This window comes from Bufo bufo, chromosome 2, assembly GCF_905171765.1.
Source record: "Bufo bufo chromosome 2, aBufBuf1.1, whole genome shotgun sequence".
Taxonomy (NCBI): Eukaryota; Metazoa; Chordata; class Amphibia; order Anura; family Bufonidae; genus Bufo; species Bufo bufo.
Window position 1 is genome coordinate 140,495,920 of NC_053390.1, and position 26,977 is coordinate 140,522,896.

At 40.8% G+C, this 26,977-nt stretch overlaps 1 protein-coding gene across 1 annotated transcript in view; it reads right to left on the minus strand.

The window, feature by feature from the left end:
• Positions 1-26,977, minus strand: part of FAM172A (family with sequence similarity 172 member A) — a 579,235-nt gene that overhangs the window by 140,143 nt on the left and 412,115 nt on the right. The window contains exon 10 of the mRNA XM_040421544.1: positions 14,282-14,366. Coding sequence (XP_040277478.1) covers positions 14,282-14,366 — 85 coding nt within the window. The remainder of the gene's footprint in view (positions 1-14,281; positions 14,367-26,977) is intronic.

Sequence of the window (26,977 nt, forward strand, 5' to 3'; positions counted from 1 at the left end):
GCCTCACTGAACCACATGATGATGGCACAGAGATATTCCACAAGGATTGCTGTGATACGGTAGTGAGAGGCGCACACGCACGGGCTTATACAAAGATCAGCTCTGGTATCTTCATAGAGCAGAGGACAGCACATCACAGATAATGGAATCCTTCCTGATGATTTATTTCTGGTAAACACAGCAAACGGATATGATCACAAGCAATTCTACAAACCACTTATTACAATACCCTAGCCTCAACGCCAGCCTCAAATGCTATAGATCATTCATTTCCTGGCAACCAATTGTAAGAAGCACACATGGCGTGGTCAGGATCTATAATGTTTATAAAAATTGTGATGTTGATGGGATGTTTTTTATAAACAAGATCGTTATTGCCGCACAATTTCGGGGAGATTTATCAAACTACTGTAACGGAAAACTGGCTTAGTTGCCCATAGCAACCAGTTGGATTCCATCATTCATTTTTCAGAAATCCTTTGGAAAATCAAAGGCGGGATCTGATTGGTTGCTATGGGCATATAAGCCAGTTTTCCTTTACACCAGTTTTGATAAATGGCCCCAATGTCAAATATTGCAATATCTATGAGATGCTGTAGCACTGTATGTAATCACATTGTCATATAGAAGTCATGCTAGTGGCACCAGTTATATAACCACAAATCTAGAAAAGTCTAAAGCAGTTTATAGATATGACTGAATAATTTGCTGATATACCATATTTTATGCTCTAAAACAGGGATCAGCAACCTTCGGCACTCCAGCTGCTGTGAAACTACAACTCCCAGCATGCAAACTTTCTTGGCTCTTATTATAACTTCCATACAAATGGAAGGAGGCTTCTGGGAGTTGTAGTTTCAGAACAGCTGGAGTGCCGGAGGTTGCTGATCCCTGCTCTATAAGATGCACTCCCCTCTAACCCCCTAAGTGGGAGGAAAATGGCAGTGTGTATAAAGCAAATACTAATGAACGCTTCCATTATGGAAGAACCCATTAGTACAGTAGGACCGGAGTGTGGTGAGTGTAGCCATGGCATTAATCACCGCTCCTTGTTCTTCTCCGGGCGTCACACTGTGCTATGACCAGTCTCAGTGCAGCAGGGAGTGTGTGCTAGATCTCCTTAGTGGCGGTGCTATCCGGAGCAAGAGTTCTTTTATTTTTTGTCTTAGCTGACACCTGATTAAGTTTGGGGTCTGATCAGAGGTCTGATGAAGAATGGGGGTCTGATCAGAGGTCTGATGAAGAATGGGGGTCTGATCTGAGGTCTGATGAAGATTGGAGGTCTGATCTGAGGTCTCATGGAGAGTGTGGGTCTGATTAAGATTGAGGTTCTGATCTGAGGTCTAATAAAGATTGGGGGTCTGATCTGAGATCTCAGGACGGAAGGCACACGGGTGGCATCAGTGTTTTGCGGATCAGCAATTTTCGGTCCGCAAAACACGGCAGGTTCGTGTGAACAAGCCCATATAAAAGATATTTTTTCCTCCTCTGAAACCTAGGTGCGTCTTATGGTCAGGTACATTTTATAGAGCTAAAAATAGAGTAAATGCTCTGTAATTTAGGGATAGAATAAAATAAACTGGGGTCATTTATCAAACTGGTGTAAAACAGAATTGGCTTAGCTGCCCATAGCAACCAATCAGTTTCCACCTTTCATTTTTGACAGCTCCCATAGAAAATGAAAGGTGGAATCTGATTGGTTGCTATGGCCAACTAAGCCAGTTCTACTTTACACTACTATTACACATGGTGCAGATCGTATGGATCATGGGTGGGGGGGGGGGGGCAGATCATGACATGTTCACCTTTGGCTTGCTCCAAGTACTGCAGTAAGGTACCTATAGTTCATCTCTTTACATTTTTAATAAGTTAAATGTTTCTTCTTCCGGCTACTGAAGCCTAGACCACCTAGGGTAGAAACTGCAGAAATAAAGTCCAGCTCTAACAGTGTTTGAAAATTTGTCACAAGTCACTCCATATTTCTAAAAATACTGAGACACTTTAAAGAGGTTATTCAGGTGCAGAAAAACATGGCTTCTTCCTCCCAAAAATACCAGTCCACAAGTTAGGTATGGTAATGCAGTTCACCCTATTCACTCCAATGGAACTAAATACAATATTAGCCACAACCTGTGGACAAGTATGGAGTTATTTCTGGAATAAAGCAGCCATGTTTTTTATTTTTCTAATTCTGTACAACCAATGGCGCATCTCTAATAGAGGCAGACCACCCAGCTGCTATGGGGCTCCTTACACACACAAGATCTTGCCACTTCCCTAATTCCTGCCCAGTGCTCAAGCCCTGCCTTCCAGCCGCTAACTGCCATTGTGATATGATCGCTCCCCCGCCCCCTTCCTTACCCATCATGTCAGTCCAAGTGACAGCCGGCCGGCACACAGTAAGTAAAGTTATCCCTGTTTGCCCGAGTTTCAAAAATAAAAGTTCACGGTAGCTGGGGCCGAGGCAGTGGACAAGGGAAGGGGGGGGGGGGGGGGAGTCACAGTTCATGGGGAAGGGGGTTTATAGAACCCTCTACAATAGGAAGCAATAGGGACAGTTCTGAGGAGGGAGGGTATGGCACACTATAAATTATACCGAACAGGCACTGTTTATGGGGCACTATATAGTAAGCTGGCAGGCAGCCAGGCACAGTTCATGGTGAGGTATGGCACACTATATATTATATGCATCAACAAACACTTCATGGGGGGGTATGGCACTCTATATAATACACAGCAGCAGGCGCAGTTCATCATGCGTTATGGCACACTATATATTATATGCAGCAACAGGCATAGTTCATGAGGAGGTATGGCACATTTTATATAACACGCAGCAACAGGCACAGTTCATGGGGGTATAACACTATAAATTATACCCAGCAAACAGGTGGTGTGTATAATGGTGTGCATTACTCCAGATATTTTTTACTTTAATTTGTGGGATGACGTCTTTAAGCTGCATAATACATCTGATGCATTTTTTTACTTTTAAAAACTGTGAAAGTGGCTTGTTAGCATTTTTCATCATTAGACCCTAAAAAAGTAGAGCAAATTTATGACAGCCGTTTCAGAACTGTCTTTCGCTTTAGAAACATTCATTATGAATCTTGTGCCCATTCAACGAAGTCCCCAACGTCACTCAAATTAATGACAGTTTTTCACAGAGCCAGAATGAGGCCTAAACATGACAAATGTGCTGCGTGGTATACACAAAGGTATAGGTAATTTTACATATATAAAACAGGGTTTTTTAAAGATCTGACCTGTTTATGCTCAAATGTTGTAAGACAAAACTCTGTCACTAAACATTAAAGGGCTTCTGTCACCCCCAAAACCCTTTTTTTTTTTTGGGCTTGTTAAAATCGTTATTTAACGACTATTCCCTATATAGGGATCTTACCTTTGTCTGTGGCATCTTTTCATAAAAAAACTTTTAAAATATGCTAATCACTTCACTACCAGCAAGTAGGGCGTCTATTTGCTGGTAGCCGCCGCAAAAAACCACCCCCTCCTCTTGTTGATTGACAGGGCCAGCCGTGATCTCCTCCTCCGGCTGGCCCTGTCAGCATTTCAAAAGTCCCGCGCCTGTCTTGATTCGGCGCAGGCGCTCCGAGATAAGGAGGCTCGCCTCCTCAGCACTCCCTCAGTGCGCCTGCGCCGATGACGTCTTCTCTTTCGGTGACGTCATTGGCGCAGGTGCACTGAGGGAGTGCTGAGGAGGCGAGCCTCCTCATCTCAGAGAGCCTGCGCCGAATGAAGACAGGCGCGGGATTTTTGAAAAGCCACAGACAAAGGTAAGATCCCTATATAGGGAATAGTCGTTAAATAACGATTTTAACAAGCCCAAAAAAAAAGAAAAAGGTTTTGGGGGTGACAGAAGCCCTTTAAGGATCTGTCAATTTTTGCTTTTGAGCTTTTTTTTTTTCTTTCTGCAAGAGCCATAACTTTTTACATTTTTCATTCATATAACTAGATGAGGACTTATTTTTGGTGGGACTGGTTGTATTTTTAATAGCATCATTTCATTTAGCATATATAGGAATATAGGAAAAAATCCTTGGGGATTGGGATGAAAATCGGAAAAATAAACATGCAATTCCATCATGTTTTTTTTATTTTGTTTTTATACTATGGGTTAACAATGACATGACAATTTTACTTGCTACTTAAAAAAAATAAAAACTTTAAAAATTCTTTGCATTAGCATATACTACACCCAGAACTTTTTATATTTCTGTCTACAGAGCTGTGTGAGAGCTTTTTTTTCTCTCCATAGGGCAAGCTGTAGTTTTTATTGGTACCATTTTGGGGTACAAATGACTTTTTGATCACTTTCTATTGACTCTTTTCTTGGACACCAGTTTCAGTTTTTTTCCTGTTATGTCATTCACTGCACATGATAAATATAATAAACATTATTTTTTTATTTTATATGTCAAATTTGGAAAGGGGGTGATTTTTGTCTTAATATTTTTTTTTTACATTTTTGTTATTTACTGTCATTTTTTTTTACCCCCCTTAGGTGATACAATGTTCTGACCACTTATACCATAGACTATAAAACTGGCTTAACAGGCAGTTTGCTATGGCAAACCTGGAGCCTTCACAAGGACCAGGCTGCCACAGCAACTCAGAGCCCTGAGATTTCGCCAAGGGGTATCAGAAGGACAGAGCCCTTCAGATGCAGCAGTCACTATTGACCGTGGCATCAGAGGTGTTTAATGGGATCTGAGTCAAATCTGCACCAGTAAATAAAGCGTTAACAAGAAATGAGTTTATGAATGGTCACAGACAGTCTCTCATTCTAAGGAAATGAATTAAGACAAAGTAGCCGCATAAAACTTCTTTTAGCGATGTCTTGGTCTCCAGAGCACTGGGATAATTGTTGTAATGCAGGGAGAGGTGCCACGGGCTGGAAATAGGACTTGCGCAGCACTTCTATTATTAGAGCCAGAAATTAGTAATCTACCTATTCCACATGGAAACACATCAGCCAATGGGCTTTGCACGTCCCAATCTACCATTTGGCAGAAGGAAAAATAAAGAGCATTAATTGTATTACATTATTAAAGGAGAACTCCATACGGAATCTATTTCCTCTGATCAAATGTAAACTTGAAGTATTTCAAAAAGAAGCTGACGCTAGGTCTGGTTTAAACGTTAGCTCCACTTTTTTTGCCTCATAATTTTACCCATGACCTAACAATCCTTTCTACCAATATACAGAACGCACCTACATGTTGGTGAAATGGCCTGTCATTGGCAGGACCTCATTCAAAATGTGACAATATGGTGCCACTTTCTATTATACAAAAACGGTTGCCACCAAAAGAATCCCACAAGAAATGGGCAAAGCGGAGTGAGAGAACTGGCTGCCAAACAATTCAGGCATCAGTTACCTCCTGAAAGGGTTTTTACATCTTGTAATGCCATTTCGCTAGTCTATGTCATCCCTTTCTGATCTGTGAGGGTTACCCTGGTCTTGGTCACCCATTGAGCATGGAAATGGTAGCACAACTCTATTTACTGCTGTTCTCTGCATAGCCAGGTGGCCGGTAGCACTGCTGTGCTCTACAGGGTCAACTTCAGTGCTGTGGCTCCTTCATGCTGAAGATCTCGGAGGCCCTCAAGGGTGGATCCACATGATCATTAAATAATAGTATATGCTAGTAATATTCCATTACTTTATAAGAAGGGAATACCATTACTTCCTCACCGGGACTGTAAATATGGCATCTTGTGGCATTGTGCTGTACAGTCATCTCTACACATTTCTACACTTGGTTTAGTGATCTTCAAATATCCGGCTGCATTTAGAAAATTATTTCTCAAATGTATTCCCTGCACTTCCTACTGCCAGACATATCTATGTGTTAAATCATCACCAACCTGCAGTGATTATTAACCCTTCACTTGGGGCTTCCTAGATAACTTCACGAGATAAAGCCTTCCCCACTTGTTAAAGGGATTCTGTCATGAGATTTTAGCCCTATAAGCTAAACATATGCCCATATCCGTACTAATAACATGAATCCTAAACTGGCCTTATTAAACCTGCTTGTGGCTCTATTAGCCCAAAAAAATGGTTTTTATAACCTGTCAATCACCTACCTAAGGTGCCCAAGGGGACGTCCGTTAATACAGGGTGCCCGGCCGTCTGGTGCCCAGCGCCTCCTTCCCAGTCTTAATCGCTGCCCTCCCTGTCTACAGTGCCGCCTTTCTCACCTCAGCGCTGCCTCCGCAATCCTCCCGTCCCTCTGCCAGATCCGGCGCCTGCGCACTAGGCTCCGCCTGATGCGCCGCGGACTCCTGGCAGCGGCTTCGTTGAGCGAAGTGCGCACGCGCATCAGGCCGGGCGCATGCGCACTTCACTCAACGAAGCCGCTGGGTGCGGCCAGGCACCCGGTATTAACGGAAAACCCCTTGGGCACCTTAGGTAGGTGATTGACAGGTTATAAAAAACTGTTTTTTGGGCTAATAGAGCCACAAGCAGGTTTAATAAGGCCAGTTTAGGATTCATGTTATTAGTACGGACATGGGCATATGTTTAGCTTATAGGGCTAAAATCTCATGACAGAATCCCTTTAAACCTTCATAATCCAAGCTAGGAATCCATTTCATCCATGCGACACTCATGAACAAAACAGACTCCAGCACCAGCGGCACCTAATACTCTCATTCCAGCACTCATAGGTACTGTCCCAGCAAATATTCCTGAATACTGGAGGACACACAGTGTCAGTTTCCAAAGTCATTTTGAAGTATACAGTAAACCTGGGAACTCTAAAACTCCTGTAAAAGATAGAAGAAATAATGACAAATGGGTGCATTCAGATCGAAAAGAGTACAGGTTGCAAGATACAAAATAACACAAAAGATAACCAAAACCCTGCTTAGGCCTCATGCACACTACTGTATGCTTTATTTGTGCTGACACGCAAAACACAGATACAGGCCATGTGCACTCCGCATTTTGTGGATTAGAACGTCCGCCCCTATGATAGAAATGCCTATTCTTGTCTCCAAATGGACAGAATAGGATGTGTTTTATTTTTTTGCGGGGCAGCGGATGCGGACAACATTGAAATCAATATGTCTGCATCTGATCCGCAAAAAATGCGGTTTTGTGCATGAAACGTAATAGCATATGTTCCCTCTCATACATTAGGCTACATTTACACGGCAGTAAAAAACTGACAACCGTTTTTAGAACAAATGAAAGTCAATGGGGCTATTCACATGGCTGTTTTTCTAATGTAAATGTAGAGTCCAGTAAAAACATATATGTAAATATATATATTTTTTTATAATGATGATCTATGGTGAATGGATGCCACTGTATGGCATCAGTCTGGGGCATCTGTTAACGTATACATTTTTTGTATATGTTATACAGATGGCTAAAATGTGATCGCAACCTTAGATTAAATGATCCTGCAGGCGATTGTTGGGAGGGAAGCCTGGTTTGCTAGTGGAGGAGGCTGCTGCTATTACATGCAGCGACCTCATCCTCAGTATGGGGAGGAGTGATCGCTAATGCCATCGCTCATGACCACACAGAATCATTGTTTGTCAGCAGCAGATCGTGATTACACAGCATGATCTGCTGCTGGCAAACGATAATTTTTAAGCCTGTTGAAAAATTCCAATTGCCAGATGGAGGGGTGTTTGCTCGTTCATAGGGTAATCGGTGGCAGTATTACACTGCCAGATCATCGCTAATGAGTGTAATGCTCGTTAACGATGACCTGGCCAACCACTGGCCTGTGTGATAAAGCCTTTAGAAAAAACTGAGTCTAACAATCAAGGTCGGAGTTAGTTGTTGATGGTAAATCAGATGACTGTACACTGGGAGTTGTCATATAAAGAGAGAGAGAGAATGAAGTGTGAGAGAGGACTGGACATGTACGGCAAAAAAAAGGTTTAAAAAGAGTTCCCCCGCGTGGCTGAAATATCAAGAGAAAGAAGCTGGAGTGCATAGGAAAGATATAGAGCACCCTAAGGCAGTCAGCACCTTTTGGTTTTATGTGACTTGGAACTGTTTAAGTGTAAGCGCTTCTGCTTGGAGAAGTAGTTGGCGGATACAAAGTCGTCTGACTCCCTATGTATTACTGAAATCTTACAAACTCTGAAATACACACGTAACACGTTGACCTAACGTCAGGTTATGAAATGGCCCTAGACACTCTTGTGAATATGGTGGACTCCAGAGCGCGTACACATTACTGAGAGGACTCCTTTCAGCATTAAACTGTGGTTTTCTGAAAACGACACCATATTGACAAGTACATGACCGCCATAATCGGCATCTGGCAATACTTTATGCTGCTCTCAGCGTCATAAACCTGCAGATTCCCTTTCGCGTTAAAATAATAATGATGCATACAAAATCTCTAATTAATGATGAGGTCATCGAATTTGATTTTAATTTGTAAAGAAAATTGAAATGAAATTCCACAATCTGTGAATTAACTAAAAACTTCTACCGCAAAGACTCCAGGGCCACCAATATGGTCGAGCCATCGGTACAACGGCCTCCTCTCGCTAGGCCTAAGCAAGCAAGTTACAAATAACAAATAATGAATTGAATAAATAAATCCCTCACAACATTTTAATTATTGGAGCATAATGGACCATTTAGTGGCTGGACCAGTTCTGATTGGCTTTCTTCTATTAGCCCGGGGACTCGATTGATATCCCTTGTAATTGAAGTCCTGATATTTAGTATCATTTTTCATGTATGCTTTTATTTCATCACGTAGCACCGTGGCTGCTCTTCTTTTTTTTTTTATCTGGGGTCTCTTAACATAGTTGTTGAAGCTAATTCATTTCCAGCCTCAATTTGATTGACTCTCCACTACTACCAGCTGCTTGTCTTATTATCTTCCCTTTCATACGAGGATACAATGTACTCCAGAGTGCCGCAGCACATTATAATTATAGACTGCCTGCTATCTCGTGTATGTTGTTTTTTTTTTTTTCTCCCTCCATAGAGCTTGCAGTGTCCATTATACCATTGTTAGTCTCCGTCACACAGTGCTGGCCACATGTGGAGGGTTCAGGAACTTCTCTAACCTTTCTGAACAAGCCGAGAGTGCAATCCTAACACAGACGTAATCCCACGGAGGAAAGGCCCCGCCAAGAACACATGCAAACCCCATTTAACATATAAAGAATTCCAGCGAAACGTTGCATTCACAGACACAACTCCTCCCCTTAAAGAAAGATATAATTTCAGTTTAAATAACTTCCTTTTGTCTTTTTTCCCCCCCAAGCAACAGCAATCAACAAAATAACTACAATTTCACTCTGAACAAGCCTCACTCGTTCAGCAATCCTCTACAACAGCTGGCGCCCCTTATTTATAGCATGCTTCTTGCGGCTTTCTGCAAATATCACCAGCACGTCCTCGCCGCGAACACAGACACTTCTAAATGGGAGAGTACCCAAAAAGGTTACAGAACGCCACCCATGAATGGGTTATTAATTTGTTTGTAGGGCGAATACGTGAAATGAGAGAGCGCCATAAAAATCAGCCTCACAGATCTGTGTCTAACATGCTGTGAACGAGCTTCTCGCAGCCCGTGGAGCTGAGCCCTGAGCATTGATGTACTGTGTGTACTTTCACTACTTTGATTCTGCCGGAGCGTTAACAGCGTGCTACCTACAGCGTGTTTACACTCACTACTCGGCACCAGGATTCGAGCTGGGTAAATGCATTTTGCCTGCCTGTAATTTTAGATTTCCCCCTGCTTATTTTTCCAAGATTAACAACCTGCCAGCGTGTTAATAAAAGAGCAATCTAATATAACTAAGAGAGGTTTTTTATTTTTTTTAAAGTGTTGTTTTATTAATAAAGTGCTTGTATATCAAAAAGACACTGGCTATAGGTTTGAATGGCTTATTAGGGGGGATGCGGATGTGCGGTGACAGTCTTATTGTTATACCGCTTTTAAAGTCTTCCATATCCTAAACCAGCGGTAATGAAATGATTAGATGGCTCGTCTCAATGCACAAAACTATATTTCTAATGCTACCGTAAAGGTAGAGGAATCAAGCTGCGTAACGCAATGGAGAGATGAAAGCACTTTACCACTGCAAGACAAAGGAGGCTAGATTTTAATTAATATCATCCAGATTGTGTTTGCTAGAAGCAGCGGATAACCTTTCTCTGCATAATGGATGAGCATTTGCCCCAATGTTCCCAATCAGGCCTGGGAGGAGTAAAAACCTACATACCTAGGATGGGTTAGACCATAGACAGGCAAATAAAACTAAAAAAAAAAAGGCACTAACCCTTAAATGGTAAAGGTTGTAAATAGAGCTGAAAACATCATTCATACATGAGCCTATATAAATGTTTCGAAGAAATGGAGATATGTAAAAAAAAAAAACGGTGACTATGGAGGCAGACATGTTCCCGAATATACTGCCAGTAATCCCATAAAAGTACAATCAGCCCCTCCATAATCCCCCATCCTGAAATGGCTGCTTATAGGGAGCAATCGTTTATATCCAACTGCACAGCTGTTAAACTTTGCTTTTCTGTGTGTGAATTAGGGTTTATTCATTGAACCTCACAGGGCTCTGTGTCCAGGTGCTAGGATGTGCCCTGCTATATATGTTTAGCTGTGTGTCCCAGGTCTCTTCAGCTGTCTAGCCTGGAGTTTGTAAAGAGCCAAGTGTGCCGTCATCTGACCTGACCTGGGCCTGTGTCCCTGATCTGTTCGTCTGCCTGTTGCCTGTATTGTGACCTAGTTCCCTCTGCCTTGGCCCTGGGTCTGTTCCTTGGATTTGCATGTACTCTGCCTGACCTCAGCCTGATTCTGGTACATCCCCTGGTGTCTCTGACCTCTGTACACTGAGACTATTCCAAGTAGTAGCGGCCTGGCAATTCTCCTGCAGAAAACCGTGATGGACCTTGACCTCTTCTCCATTGCTACAATGTAAACCGTCTCTTATTTTATTATATAAAGCTAATAAAAAGAGAATTGAAAATAAATAAAAGACCAAATCACTGTATAGAGGTTAAAGGGTAAAAAAAAAAGAACTGCGGTCCACCAGGATAACACCCTCAGGACTAGCTGAAAGTCAAACCGATTAGTTGGCACAGTGGTTCTAAAACCATTGTTTGTAACAACAGCAGAGATAAGATGAAATTAAGTGCGTCTCTGAGTACCAAACATAACATTCGCACACAGATAAACACCTGTATGTACAGTACACACAAATACACAAAAATGTACACAACACCAACATTCAGCACAATAATACATATAAATATATAGAGTATGCACAAATATATACAGTATACACTGTACACTATAAAAACAGTACATATACACACTGTACATACAGTACCCACACTGTACATACAGTACACATAAATACTGTACATACAGTACACACAAAAATACTGTACATACAGTACACACACTGTACATACAGTACACACAAATACCGTATACACATAGTGTACATACAGTACACACAAATATATACAATACACACAACACATATGGATAAATAAATAAAACACAATAGCAAAAATATAAATTTCCAGCAATAAATATTGGTAAATTTCAGGATTTTAAATAAATTTTGCACATTTAACTATTATTGTACGACATATGGTAATAGATTTTTTTTTTTATAATTACGGTTTTGACTGATTTGGGACACTAGAACTGGGTAAGACTCCAGGACAGGGTCATTCTATTCAGGGCAGGTGTTCTGAAAGGTTAGGGCAATATTCATTGCTAACTGCTCTCAGGCGATATTTTCCTGCTGCATCACTTGTTGATTGTACTTGTAGTACTACTAGCCCTGCTTTTTTCTATGTCCATACCACAGCTTTCGGATTGGTTTTATTAAGTGCATAATTAAAGTTAATGTTAATGTTTTAATATGGCTTCATTGATGTTTTACCACACTTCAAACAGTATTGAAATCATATTGAATATATTAAACTGAATGGTTCAATGTTAGGATCGAAAAACAAAAAAAAAAGACAATAAAATATCTTATTAAATCGATAAAATCAGAAAACAACAAGTTACTTAAATATGTTAAATTGCTGTGAAATGCCAGTTCCTCCCTAATATATTAAAATCATGATGCCTGATGCACACCGTATGCTGTCAATTGTATGCTTTTGCAGATCATGCTATAAAAAAAAAAAATATATATATTCCAAGCATACCTCCCATATGCACCCTCCCCTCCATACAGACCCCATGCTGTTTCTGCCCCACACAATGAACATATGGTGAATATCTTATCATATAGCTGCTCCATTCATACATTAGAAGCTGTCAGACTGTCTGTATTGCTCCTGCCGGACTGCAGGGACTGAAAGGCTTTTATTTACTCAAGCCCCAAATTCACAAGAGTGCGTTACTGCGCCATGACGAGCGAGGGGCATCGACATCTCTTCTACACAACCCCCCCCCCTGGATTCGTCCATCAAACGGTTGTTTTTTGCCTTTGCAAAAGTAAAATCAGTAGATTTCATAATAACAAAACACATAAAGACAGAAAATAACTGACAAGATAAAAGAACTGTAAATGTAAAATAGAACAATGCATCACAGGCATAAGAGTAAAGCTATAAAAGTTATTTCAGATGAGAGCCGTCCTCCCACTGATGTAACAGAATTATTTTTCTAATTACATTTAACACATGCGTGAGATTGTTTTTACTTGATATCATTTCAAGATAATGCAAGCGACTAAACCATGAAAGATGTATTATCTTTCATCTATATTTTAATTAAACACATTGTCTGACATCCCCAGCAAATTACTCCGCATATTTCAATATTTTATGTACCAGTAGTGCGTTAACAAATGAGCCACATGCAAATATATACGGGAGCGCTGTATGTAGGCACTTGTGTGTGGTCTGTACACGTACAGTTCCATTGTTTTAGTGCTTTTTTAATCATGTATTTAAGAAGCAGGAGAGATGGAATTAGGATACTGGGAAGAGGGATGCAAAAGCCTCACTTGAATAGTAATTATTGGGGGGAGAAACAGCAAAAGGGCAAATGTTCTGGAACTTTTTCCATTCACTTCTATTGCCATGGGACATTAGGTGGCAAGTCAAGAGAATTGAAAAGGCAAATTTTTAAAGCTGTCAAAACGAAAAACTGCCCAAAACCAATCACAGTGCAGCTTTCATTTTTCTAAATCAGAACATGAAATGAATGCTGTGCTGTGATTGGTTCTTATGAGCCACAAATCCAGACTTTCTTTGAGGGTATGTTCGCAATGCAGATTTTTACGCCAGAAACTACAGCAGAAATCTGAGGCTGACCCTTGGGTTTCTGCTGTGCTTCTGCATTTTGCATGCCACAAGTACACCTGCGGTTTTAGCCCCCATTCAATGGCATTGGGAAAGCCCCATGCCAGTTTCACTTCTGCCAGCTCAGATTTTTTTCCACGCAGTTGCACGCTGAGCCATTGTCTATAATGGGCCAACCATGGGGTTTCCACAGAACGCTGAGCAAAAACAGCAGGCAACAAAGCTTTTTGACAGGGTTCAAATGCTGAGCCATCAATGTCTGTCATGAGACAATCACTTTCAAGCGTATTTGTGGCTGGATGGTGATCTCACAGACTGACCAAGTGCCAGGCGACTGAGACTGCGTTAATGTTCCTTTAAATCAACAGTTATTTATCCAGCAAAGATATACATATCAAAGTCCCACACCAATGTAAGGCGGCTGTCGGATTGACGTTAATGCTATTCCGCTAGTTAAGCCTCAGCATGTTCCTACACATACGTGAGCTTCTAAATGATGGCCCAGGTTGGCCATAATGGAACAGGTCATATCTCTAATGCTGATAGAGAAATGAGACATCTGATCGGTGGGGATCTGACTCCAAGAACCCTCACTAATCAGTTGTGTATAAAGAATGCAGCGCTCCATGAGGGCCGCGGCCTCTTCCTAAGCCCGTGACGTCACGTTCATCAGTCACATGCCCTAGGCACAGCTCAGTCCTATTCAAGTGAATGGAGCCGAGCTGCATTACCAAGCACAGGTGCTAACCAATGGACATTGCTGTGCTTGGTAAGCTGCAAGGTGAGCATTACAGCCTCTTCAAACCACTGATGAGCGGTGGGTGACAGGTGTCAGATCCCCACCAATCAAATATGGATGACCTATCCTGAGGAGATGTCTACAGAATTAAACACTTGGAAAACCCCTTTAACACCTGACATCTGTGTCTGAACGGCAAAGACTGCAGTACTGTAAATGCCTTGGTATCATACCTGCAGAAACGCGGGGGCAGTCTGGCAGCATCGACTCCACTGAAGTGTCTAATGGTTCACTGCTGGATACCCAATTACAGCAATTCTACAAAGACACATCAGATAAAACATAAATACAAGAAAAAAAAGATATATATGCCATAAAAGTATGTGCTAGATACATGTGGTTATATCCTTTGATGAAAATATTGGCAAGGTCTAGGTAAAATACTTTGGAAACAATCACAATACTCTTTTTTTTTTTTTTTTTTTTTTTTAAAGGGCTCATGAACACGACCGTATGTATTTTGGGGTACACAAAAAACAGATCCGCAAAAAATACGGATGACATCCGTGTGCATTCCGTGTTTTGCGGAACGGAACAGCTGGCCCCTCATAGAACAGTACTATCCCTGTCCATAATGCGGACAATAATAGGACATGTTCTATTTTTTTGCGGAACGGAAATACGGACATAAGGAAACAGAATGCACACGGAGTAACTTCTGTTTTTTTTTTGCAGACCCATTGAAGTGAATGGTTCCGCATACGGTCCGCAAAAGAAAACGAAACGGACATGGAAAGAAAATAAGTTCGTGTGCATGAGCCCTAACACTCCAGGAAACACTGATGGACTGTTTTATGTCTAAGGGCAAAGCATGACACAGATTCAAGGAAAACCAAAGACAGGGGACATGCTCAGCCCCTTGAAAACCTGCACTAGACAATATCAGCTTTTTCTCGTGTACCTAAGGGTACTTTCACACTTGCGTTAGAGGATTCCTGCTGGATCCGGAAATCCGTATACAAACGGATAGCATTTGTTTCCGGATCCGGCTGACAAATGCATTGAAATACTGGATCCGTCTCTCCGGTGTCACCCGGAAAAAACTGATCCAGTATTTTTTTTTTCGCATGCGCAGACTGGGAAACCGGATCCGTTTTTCAGGAACACTTGGCACCGGATCCGGCATTGATACATTTCAATGGAAATTAATGTTGGATCCGGCATTCCAGCAAGTGTTCTGGAATTTTGGCCGGAGAAAATACTGCCACATGCTGCAGTATTTTCTCAGGCCAAATACCGCGAGAGGGACTGAACTGAAGACATCCTGATGCATACTGAATGGAATGCTCTCCATTCATAATGCATTAGGATAATGCTAGTGTGAAAGTACCCTAAAACATTAGGTACGTGCTATAGAACAAGGTGGCAAGAACATTTTAATTTGAATAAGGTGTATGTAAAATGATATATTCAAACTGGAAATACTTATTACATATGATTTTGCAATACATTAAGTTCTAGAGGTTGGATGGCATAGAATTCTATTAGTCTCGGAGAGCAAAAGACACACAAATGTATGCACAATAGCTGATGAAAAATATATGTGCTGAGCAGGGAAGGTGTGCAAAATGCGAGCACATAGTGAAGATGCAGACTTCCTGATAGAGGGTACAATAAATGGTTTATTGACAAGTAGTCCCAGTCCCGCAGTAGAAAAGCAGCGACAGACCATCACACCACCACTACGCTTGACTGTAGGCAAGATGTTCCTAGAATGGAAAATTTTATGCCAGATGTAACGGGATCCATGTCTTCCAAAAAGTGATTCAGTTTACAGAATATTATCCCAAAAGTCTTGGGTTGGGTCTCTCATCTAAATGTTCCTTGGGGTTCTTTTGTGACTTCCTGGAGGGGCATTGATTCTCTCTTGGTGAAAATTTGGTAGGCTGGCCGCTCCTAGGAAGGTTCACCACTGGTCCAAGTTTCTCCATTTGTGGGCAATGTTTCTCACTGTGGTTTACTGGAGATCTAAGAACCTTAGCAATAGTTTTGTAACTTTTTTTTCAGACTTTTCAGTCATTTTAAATTAATTTATTTCACATCTGCATTTGAATCTTTTTAGAATGTGGCGTCGTGTACTGCTTCTTGAGACCTTCTAGCCTGATTCACATTGTTTGACAGGTTCCATTTAATTCATGTTTAGATTCAACAGGTCTGGAGGTAATCGTGCCTGGGTGCGGCTAGTGAAATTGAACCCAATTGTCAACAGAATTTGGTTAACTGAATAATTTAGTCGCTAAGGGAGCAATGACTTTCAGGGTCAGGTAGGGGTAATCCTTGTCTAATATTAAAAGCAATGTGATGAACTGAACCAATCAAGTCTGAAAAATATGCAAAAATAGAAGAAATTGGAAAGGGGCAAATACTTTTTCACAGCACTGTACCTACAAGCAGGGGAGTAGCTATGATGCAGGGTATGAGTGGTCATAAGCCTTGGTCAATGGCTGCTAGGGCTAGAAGGCCAAAAAGCCACTCCACTTTGGCCAGGGTATTCGGATGGGCAGAAAAATGATTCTTTACCCCCAAGTGAAGAAAAGCCTAGACACAAATGGGTAAGAAGTCGTGCGTCTCCTTTTCTGTGTATTATAGACATTTGTTTTCATCTGTCTTTACATCATTTTGACTAAGAGTATGAAATCCTTATCATTTTCTCATTGTTTTTTTCCTTCACTCTCCCACGTGTGGCTCAGAGTCTGTATGTATTGTCAGGTTTATAAATTATACTTCACAAAAATGACAGAAATTGAACTTTAGATGTGAATATGTGTCAATATCTCTCTATTCTAAAGAGGAGGATGGCAATGAATTATTTGTTTACTAATGTGAAAGGGATTATAGGGCCATGTAATACGACGTCTTTGATCGATTGGTAGACATCCATCATAAAGTTCTAAGAACACAATAGTACATTCTACAAATGTCGTTCAGTCTGCGGCACAAACTCGTTAAATCCCTTCGAAGCTCAAACTTCCCATAAAAAAAATAAAAAAAAATAGCAAAACAAAATTACAATTAGACTTTCCCTGCAAAATATAACACTTTGCCTCTTTGCTAATTCATTCTCGACAACTTTTTTTGTTGTTGTAATATCTAAAGAGATTTTACCCATCAATCACGTCTGCCAAAATGGGGTGGGGGTGTTGATTGTGTGTCCAGTAAACAAGCTGGTATTGTGTACTTTTAGATGCCTGCTACCCTGCCTGTGCACCATGGAATCTATCCTCGACATGGAAAGATCCTTGACTGGTAGATCAAGTGTCTTATTGTATTTCCTTAATTCATTCTGTCTGGAAGAAGATGTCAGCTGTATAGCAGTGAGGAGAAATTTGAAAGCCTCGAATCCCTACCAATAAAAGCCAAGGAACTGAGTTCTGAATAGATTTGTCAAGGCAACCTACTGTTCTGAGCCCAGGGAGTGCAGCATGGAGATAAAGAGGGTTGCTGTATCAGATTAGGTAGGGGGGGGGGGGGGGGGGGGGGGGTGAGGATCACAAAACATTAAATTTTATTTATTTGTACAATAACTTTTTTCCATAATTTTGGAATTTATTCTAAAACTTTAACATTTCTAATATATATATATATGTATATATGTGTGTACCTCACAAGAAGGTAGAATTCTTCGAAGGATAATGTGACTATTCCATCATTTTTAAGTACGTAAATTAGTATTACCACTGACAGAATACTGTAGCAGAGCCTTGTAAAACGTTATACATTAGCACACAATTAACACATCTTTTATGTGAACCAGGGCTGGGGAGGAAAATACTACGAGTACTGTCAAGATATGCAAATAAGCGACTGCCTTTATCATTCATCTCAGATCTTCATACATTGAAAATCCATGACTTGTATGCTTGCTAAAAATAGGCCCACAACGTTACAACAGAAAAGGTCTAAAACGACTCCCCCCCACCCGTCTTTCTGTAATGACAGCAATTAGAGAGTCAGACAAGCAGCTATTAGTTATATATTTTAAATATCATTCAATCTTTTCACACACCCCGCCCTGTTCATGATAAGACTAAAGGAATATCTGGCTGCTTGGCCTCACTTGAACGGAGTCAATTATAACTTTATTATTATATCGTTTGTATCCAGCCTTTACCAGGCATGTAACACCTTAATGTATATGCGTATATGCAATTACAAATATGCAGGAAGAATAGGATCTGGGGATAAAAGCCTTGCATAGAAAAATTAACATATGAAGGGTATCCCAGTAGAGCAAAATAAGCAAAATCATTTGTTTCATGTGCTTGATTGCAGCATGATTTAGTCTTGTTCAACCTTTATTTTAGACTACTCCCTGGAATGGATTAACATATGAAAATCAATACTTCAGAGGGTCCTTAATTTGAAAATATTTAATTGTAATATTTAGTCTTTAAGCACTTAATTGCTTGGATATTCTCAAGTGACTCAAGGAAGATGGAACACAAATTCCCTATAATCGTTATGGGTTATGACCCAGCAGAGCCACTGTGTGAAGCATAAAAGGCATCGGAGGGCAAGCCTAACAAGACTTATCAGCATAAAAGTATAGACCTATGGCGTCCATTAATCACCATACGGTAATTAGGCAAGCAATTTCTGATGATAATAATAATGATGATACAGGCAAAGGAAACTGTGTTTGGTGATATGAAGAAGTCTGTGGAAAGAGTAATGTGGTCCATAACTAAATAAACAAAAGAGAATTTAACGTGGACGTAAGGCAAAAGGGTTGGGCACAGATGTATATCTCAGGGCTGTTTTATAGGGGCCCATTCTCAGGAATGGATTATATGATGGTTACTACAATGGGTCATCCCCATGCAGATTCGCTGCTTGTTGGCAGCACCTCCCTATTTATACAGGGCGATGGGCTGCCCACAAATAATGACTATGTGCAACAAAAAGCATTTGCTCATCTGTCGGGTGACTGGAGCATTTGTCCCCAATAATTGGCTTGATTATTGATTGGCTTGATTAAAAAGGACCTTTAGTTAATTATTTATATCCTAGGGTCAGGAATATATACATAGATGTCTAGATTAGTGCTCCAAGTCAAATAAAAAAGGCAAAACATTTAACTATTCTAAAAAACAAAGCATAAGCATTGATGTGTAAGACCAGATGTGTTAGCTACCGGAGGTTGTGAATTAGCAGTCTTGATACCCACACTTTAGAGCAGATCTATCAAGCACTGTAGAATTGAAGAGGAGGGGCGCAGTGCTCGAGGATATATAGTTTTTTATGATTTGGTGAAGTATTTTCATGTAAAAGCTATTTAGAAGAAGGCAGACCTCGGATGTCTGTGAGTCCTGCTTCCCCCATTGTGGGTACGGCATCGCTACATGTAGCACGCATGCTTCTGGTCCACCCCCTAGTCACTGGTTCCACGACGTTTTCTGGCGGCGCACTGCGCACATGCGGGATATCGGCCGGTCCTGTGGATGATGCAAGGGACTTGCAGGGCGGGCCAAGATAGAGGTGGGGGAGGAGTAATGTAAAAAGAAGGCAGAGCAGCCTGGGCTCCTACACAGGGAACGCCGCCCCTGGGCACTTGTAAGCGCTCATTTGCATATTGATTAAACAGCGTTTTTTCTGCTGGTGAAAGTCGGAAGAAAATTACAAAGGTACCGTTTGAATCATGGATAGGTGTGCTAGAGAGCTATGTAAGTGGTGTATAATGTCAAATTTTGGCGACAGACTCCCTTCAACTTCGGGCTCATTTAGACGGCCATAGTGTTTTGCAGTCCGCAAATTGCGTATCCGCAAAACACGGATACCAGCCGTGTGCGTTCTGCATTTTGTGGACCGCACATGGCCGGCACTATGATAGAAAAGACAATTCTTGTCTGCGGACAAGAATAGGACATGCGCCATCTTTTTTGAGGGGCAGCGGAACCGAACTATGGACGCGGACAGCACACACTGTGCTGTCCGCATCTTTTGCAGCCCCATTGAAATGAATGGGTCTGCATCCATTCCACAAAATTGCAGATTGGATGCGGACTCATTAATACAGCCGTCTGAATGAGCCCTTAGAGTAATAAACAGCTTTTCTTATATGATGTCATTTACTGTGTGTGGGCAAGGGAAGAAGGACTCCCAGGCTTTTTCTGTCCTGTCAGCAGTTGAACAGATTTTACTTGAAAACACTGAATCAAGTCATAAAAGATTATTCTGGAGCTCAGCAAGCCCCTCTAGCCTACCTTCAGATAGGGGAGAACAGAAGACCTCACAGATTATCTAGAGTAATAATCAGAGAATCGCTCAAAAGTCAAATCAAAAGTGCTTCACTTGGCCTGAAAAACTGTGTATGACACTCTGAGGTCTCCTAGGACTCATATTTTCTCTTTTGTTGTTCACTTAAAAAAATTAAAAAAAAATCACCTTTGAACCACAAAATTCAGGTTGAATCTGATTCATTTAGAATCGATTCACTTTCCTCTAATAACAATCAACATATTATGCAGAGCTTTTCAACTGAAAAACCACCAATGGAGGCTCACGATGTTTGTGCTCATGCAATAAATGGGAATGTACTACCAAACTGTCAAATTAATCCAATGCTACTATTTTATCATAGTATAAAAAAAAAAAATGAAAATTAATTTAAAACAAAATGTGAAAGGTCTAAAACTAAGTACAAACCTCAGCTGGGACACATAAAAAAAGACTGTGTTAATAAGGTTCTTAAGACAGTGAAAGTAAAATTAGAAAGCCCTCTGACGGCATTTGTTGCTGTTATGTGGACTGGGTGGGGATGTTAGAGGGGTTAAAGAGAGTCCTGACAAAACAATGTGCACGTAAAACCATTATAGTAATAGCTATCTAATTCAGACTGGTGCAGAGCCAATGAAGCCTACAAATAATATTAGGTTTTACATCATATTACAAACTGCATGTATGTGGTTCCATAATGACAAAGCACTAACCATATGGGATCCAAGAACAATGTAACCCTATGGGTCCTAGGACAAAACCATAGGAGGGTGATCTAACCCAGGGGATGCCAGAACAATGCAATACGTGGATAAGACTAGAGATGAGCGAATCGAAGTTGACGAAGTGGAATTCAATCTGAATTTCAAGAATTATTCGATTCACACCGAATTCAAATTTCCTCATGCCTAAAATGGCTGCTGCACATGTGAGGACATGGAGCAAGGAACTCTGGGAAGGTGGGATCACCCACAATGCCATACATGCAGCCAATCAGCCCTGTGATGTCACAGCCCTATAAATAGCCTCAGCCATCTTGGATTCTGCCATTTTCCAGTGTACTTAGTGCAGGGAGAGATGTCAGCAGGCGCTAGGGACAGTGCTAGAAAAAACTTCATTGTGCTAAAAAAAAACGATTTACAAGTGCAGAGAAAGATTATTCAAGGTGTAGGGAAAGAATACGGAGGAATCATTCTACAGCATTTATGTAGAACAGGGTTCAGTAAGGGAGGTTATAGCCTGGGTAATAGGAACAATCCTATTACACCTTGCTGCACTGAATGGGGACCCAAATTGCCATTACACAGCTCTGTAATTCCAGCAAACCGTTCTTAATAGGGTGCAAGTGCTGTTTGATACAGCCATTAACAGGGTTTATTACAAGGAAATATTTCTATGTCTTATTTGCACTTTTGCGGTGGAGTTATATGTTCTAAAGCATTTTCTGGCTTGTATTAGTGGGAAAAAGGGCTTATTAGCCGTTGTGTGGTGGAGTGAGAAAATTACATCCCTTTTTGTCGTGTATTAGTGGCAAAATTAAAATATATTTGCTAATCAGTGATGCTGTTATGTGTTATAAAGCCCTTTTTGGCGTGTAATAGTGGCATAAGTAAAATATATTTTCTGTTCAGTGGTGCAGTTATATGTTCTAAAGCCTTTTTGTGTCATGTATTAGTGGCAAAAGTAAAAGATATTTGCCGTTCAGTGGTGCAGTTATATCTTCTAAAGCCCTTTTTGTCGTGTATTAGTGGCAAAAGAAAAATATATTTGCCATTCAGCGGTGCAGTTATATGTTCTAAAGCCTTTTGTGGAGTGTATAAGTGGTAAAAAAATAAGGGCCTATTTGCCGTTCAGCGATGCAGTTATATGTTATAAAGACCTTTTTGGAGTGTTATAGTGGCAAAAGTAAAATATATTTGCTATTCTGCAGTGCAGTTATATGTTCTAAAGCCCTTTTTGTCATGTATTAGTGGCAAAAGAAAATATATTTGCTATTCAGCCGTGCAGTTATATGTTCTAAAGCCCCTTTTTTGCGGCACAAAAAAAGTATTTGCCATTGTGTGGTGAAGGGAGAAAATTACAGCACTTTTTGGCATGTATTAGTGGGGGAAAAAAAGGGCTTATTAGCTGTTGTGTGGTGAAGTGAGAAAATTACAGACTTTTTTGGGGTGTTTTAATTTCCTTTTTGGCATTAGCAATACTGATGGATTACTGACCAAATGCTGACCGAGTGAAGGCGGATGCTAAACAGAAAGGATCAGTTTTTTGGGGGTTATTGTTCTGACAGATCAGAGGAAGGGCAAAATAATCAGTGACGTCAACACAAACTTACTGCTGACACCCTCTCCACTCTGTCAGGGGGGGCTCTACTTGTATAAATGTTTAATAGAACAGGTTCTGTAGACATCTGTGGAATCAGCTGACGACTGTGTAAAAGGAGTGCGCTTCTTCTTGGCGCTAACATCGACCTGTAAGAATGAGTTCATACTTGAGTTATTTGGTCAGTTTTTGCCCTGTGACTGCCCAAATAAGTGAAGTGTGCAGTGATTCTAAGAGCGACGTCTGTCATGTGCATGTCATACTGACTCACAGTATTATTTCACTACCAGAGCAGACTCCCTATTCGTATTACTACAAGGCACAGTGTTCTACACCACTATAAAGGCTCTCTGCAGCCAGGAAATAGCCGTTTTTTTATGCGATTCCCCGTGAATAAAATTAGGATAGAACAAAAAAAAATCATAAAATTCGGCAAATCGGCCGAATCGAATTTTTGAAAAATTCGCTCATCTACAGTACAGACCAAAAGTTTGGACACACCTTCTCATTCAAAGAGTTTTCTTTATTTTCATGACTATGAAAATTGTAGATTCACACTGAAGGCATCAAAACTATGAATTAACACATGTGGAAGTATGTACATAACAAACAAGTGTGAAACAACTGAAAATATGTCATATTCTAGGTTCTTCAAAGTAGCCACCTTTTGCTTTGATTACTGCTTTGCACACTCTTGGCATTCTCTTGATGAGCTTCAAGAGGTAGTCCCCTGAAATGGTTTTCACTTCACAGGTGTGCCCTCTCAGGTTTAATAAGTGGGATTTATTGCCTTATAAATGGGGTTGGGAACATCAGTGGCGCTGAGGAGAAGTCAGGTGGATACACAGCTGATAGTCCTACTGAATAGACTGTTAGAATTTGTATTATGGCAAGAAAAAAGCAGCTAAGTAAAGAAAAATTAGTGGCCATCATTACTTTAAGAAATGAAGGTCAGTCAGTCAGCCAGCCGAAAAATTGGGAAAACTTTGAAAGTAAGGGCTATTTGACCATGAAGGAGAGTGATGGGGTGACCTGGCCTCCACAGTCACCGGACCTGAACCCAATCGAGATGGTTTGGGGTGAGCTGGACCGCAGAGTGAAGGCAAAAGGGCCAACAAGTGCTAAGCATCTCTGGGAACTCCTTCAAGACTGTTGGAAGACCATTTCAGGGGACTACCTCTTGAAGCTCATCAAGAGAATGGCAAGAGTGTGCAAAGCAGTAATCAAAGCAAAAGGTGGCTACTTTGAAGAACCTAGAATATGACATATTTTCAGTTGTTTCACACTTGTTTGTTATGTATATAATTCCACATGTGTTAATTCATAGTTTTGATGCCTTCATAGTCATGAAAATAAAGAAAACTCTTTGAATGAGAAGGTGTGTCCAAACTTTTGGTCTGTACTGTATATAAAAGACACAAACACATGGCAAAAGAAAAATAAGGAATTTCATAATGAATTTTACGAAGGATTAATGATATATATCGGCACTGTACTTTTAGATATGTAAGGGGTCATTTATGTAGCCTAAATACTCCAGGTCTAAAAAAGGGGGCATGGAGTGGGCAGGGAAGGGGACGGCCAGTAGGCCTGTATCATTTACCATTTTCTACGCCTGTTTCAGGTGTAGAAAAAGGTCTAAATGTAAGGGAGTTAAGAAGCGGCGGTGGATCCATCGAAGTTATAAAGATGCCGAAACCTCTTCATAACTCCGGCAGATCCACCACCAGCTTAGAGGTTTATTAAAACCAGCATTTGAAATGCTGGTCTTGATAAATGTGCCCGTAACTCCTGGGAACAGTCAGTTGATTGCCGTGATCATCATGCAAACTAATTTAATGTGTCAATTTGTCTTAGAAGGAGCTTAAAGGGGTTTTCCAGGAGTTAAATATTTATGATCTATCCTCGGGACCTGACCACCTACCCTCAGTGATATGCTGTGTTGCTCTGTGAGGTTGCGGTGCTGATCGGACTTGGTGCGACCTCTTCATTCAAGCAGAGCGCGGTACATTGTATATCAACTGTAGTTGGTATTGTAGGTCAATCCCATTAACTTGAATAGGACTGACATGCAGAAAAGGCCATGTGACTGATGGATGTGACGTCACTGGCGAAGGAAGACTCCGCAGCACTCTCTGGAGCACCATAGCCAGTCAGTTGGACTCTCACTAGTCAAATACTGATGACCTATACTGAAGATAAGTCATAAATATTTAGCTCCCGGAAAACCCCTTTAAGACAAACCAGCCACTCATGGGTCTGTTTTAAGTATTTAAAGAAGCAGACTTTGCATGTTTGGAAACTTAAAAGTAAATGAATATGGTCCTCGCGTGTGAAAATGGATCTAAAGTCACCATAAACTGACAGAAACCTTATATTGGCTGGAATGTGTGGTTTCGGCAGACACAACTATCATAGCAATGAAGTCTTAGATCAAGCTAATGCACAGCACATGGCTGCCAAACCAGAACCCATGCCTCTTCTTTCTTGTGAGCAAAACAGAAAATGTAACACACATGCAAAACCAGAAACGTGTCTTACATTTGCATAGTGACCTCTAATTCACAGGCAGGTTAAGAATGAAAGCTAAAGCACAAGCTGTCATAAGATGTAGCAAATGCCAAGTCAGTGGTGGCCAGATGACTCATTTAAGAAAGAAATTTAAATGTCAAGATTTGTAAGTAACCCAAGAGCAAGTGACTATGTACCTTATGCTAATCTTTGCAGAAATATGGAAAGACTGTTTTTAAAGGGAACCTGTCACATTGAACAATGTTCTTGAGCTGAAGGCCGCATGTTATAGAGCAGATTGATTTATAGTTTTATGGGATAAGATTCAGTAAAAGTTGCATTATATTCATTTACATCCATGCTACTTCTGGGCTTTGAAGTCCAGGAGGCGGTCCTATCAGTGATGACAACCTTCCCTCTATGACTGTGTATACAGAGATAGCTGTCAATCACTGATAGGACCACCTCCTGGACTTCACAGCCCAGAATGAGCAGGAATTAAGATGAATAAAATTACACATTTTACTGAATCTTTTCCCGTAAAACTATGGGACACATTTATTAAGACCAGCATTTTAGACATCGGTCTTAATAAGCCCTATAGCTGGCGGTGGATCCACCGAAGGTATGTAGAGGTGCAGGCCTCTTCATAACTTTGGCACATCCAGAGCTGATTCTAAACGTAAGACAGCTTCCTTTCTGTCTTACATTTAGACCATTTTTTACGCCTAAACCAGGCATAGAAAATGATTTATTAGATGGGCATGCCGGCCCTTCCCCGCCCACTTTTTTAGACCTAGCGTGAGCAGGGAAAAAGCTGCAGATTCTGATGCACCATGGTGTGCGACAGAATCTGCACCAGATATACGCCACATAAATGACCCCTTATATCTCAATCTGCTGAGCTCCTCCTGATTTATAACATGTTGCTGGCAGATTACACTGGATTTTCATGGTGACAGGTTCCCTTTCAATGACATTATAAATTGCTTCTGAATACAGCTAAAAGAATGCAATCAAATGTACACTGGGCAATGGCCTGCAATGGGTATTTAAATAGCGGACTGTACACCGAAGCAAAAGTACAGATAAGTTCCTGAAAGCTTCCACGTTGAAATAAGAACTAAAAGAACAAATCTGTATATCTAAAGGGATGAGTATGTAAAGAAATGCCTACACTGTGTTGAGCAATATAAAATCCCAAATAAATCAAACCACCAACAGCCAGCAGATTACCTTAAAGAAGAAAAATGTTATTCTCTGATCTGTTAAAAAGGTGCTGATGTAATCTTCTCATTAGTGACTGTATTTGTGAGCTATCCCCTCCCTTCTGCTTCTCAGCTATGTCATGTGACCTCTCTGATCTCCAACTGACACAGGACAGGAAGTCAGTTACTTCTCTAGTCATTCCTATGAGACTAACATTGAGGCTCCCATAGGAATGCATAGAGAAACTGACTTCCTGTCCACACAAGATGCTGTGTTATTTGGAAAGTCTGATTGTCTGATTGTTGGTCACATGACACAGATGAGGATCAGAAGGGAGGTTATAACTCACAAATACAGACACTGGTAAGAAGATTACACTTACTAAAGATTACATCATGTACCTTTCTAGCATTATGGTATATGGAACTCCGTAAAAACAAAACCTAAAAAACTGTTGTGGAATTGCATTTTTTTTCACCCCATTTATCATTTTGTTCCTGCTTTCCACCACATTGTTGGACTCCACAAGATCCCTGAACTATTTGTCAATCTCCTCAAACCATTCCTGTAAAATGTTTGTACTGTGGCATAGTGCATTATCCTACTGAAAAATG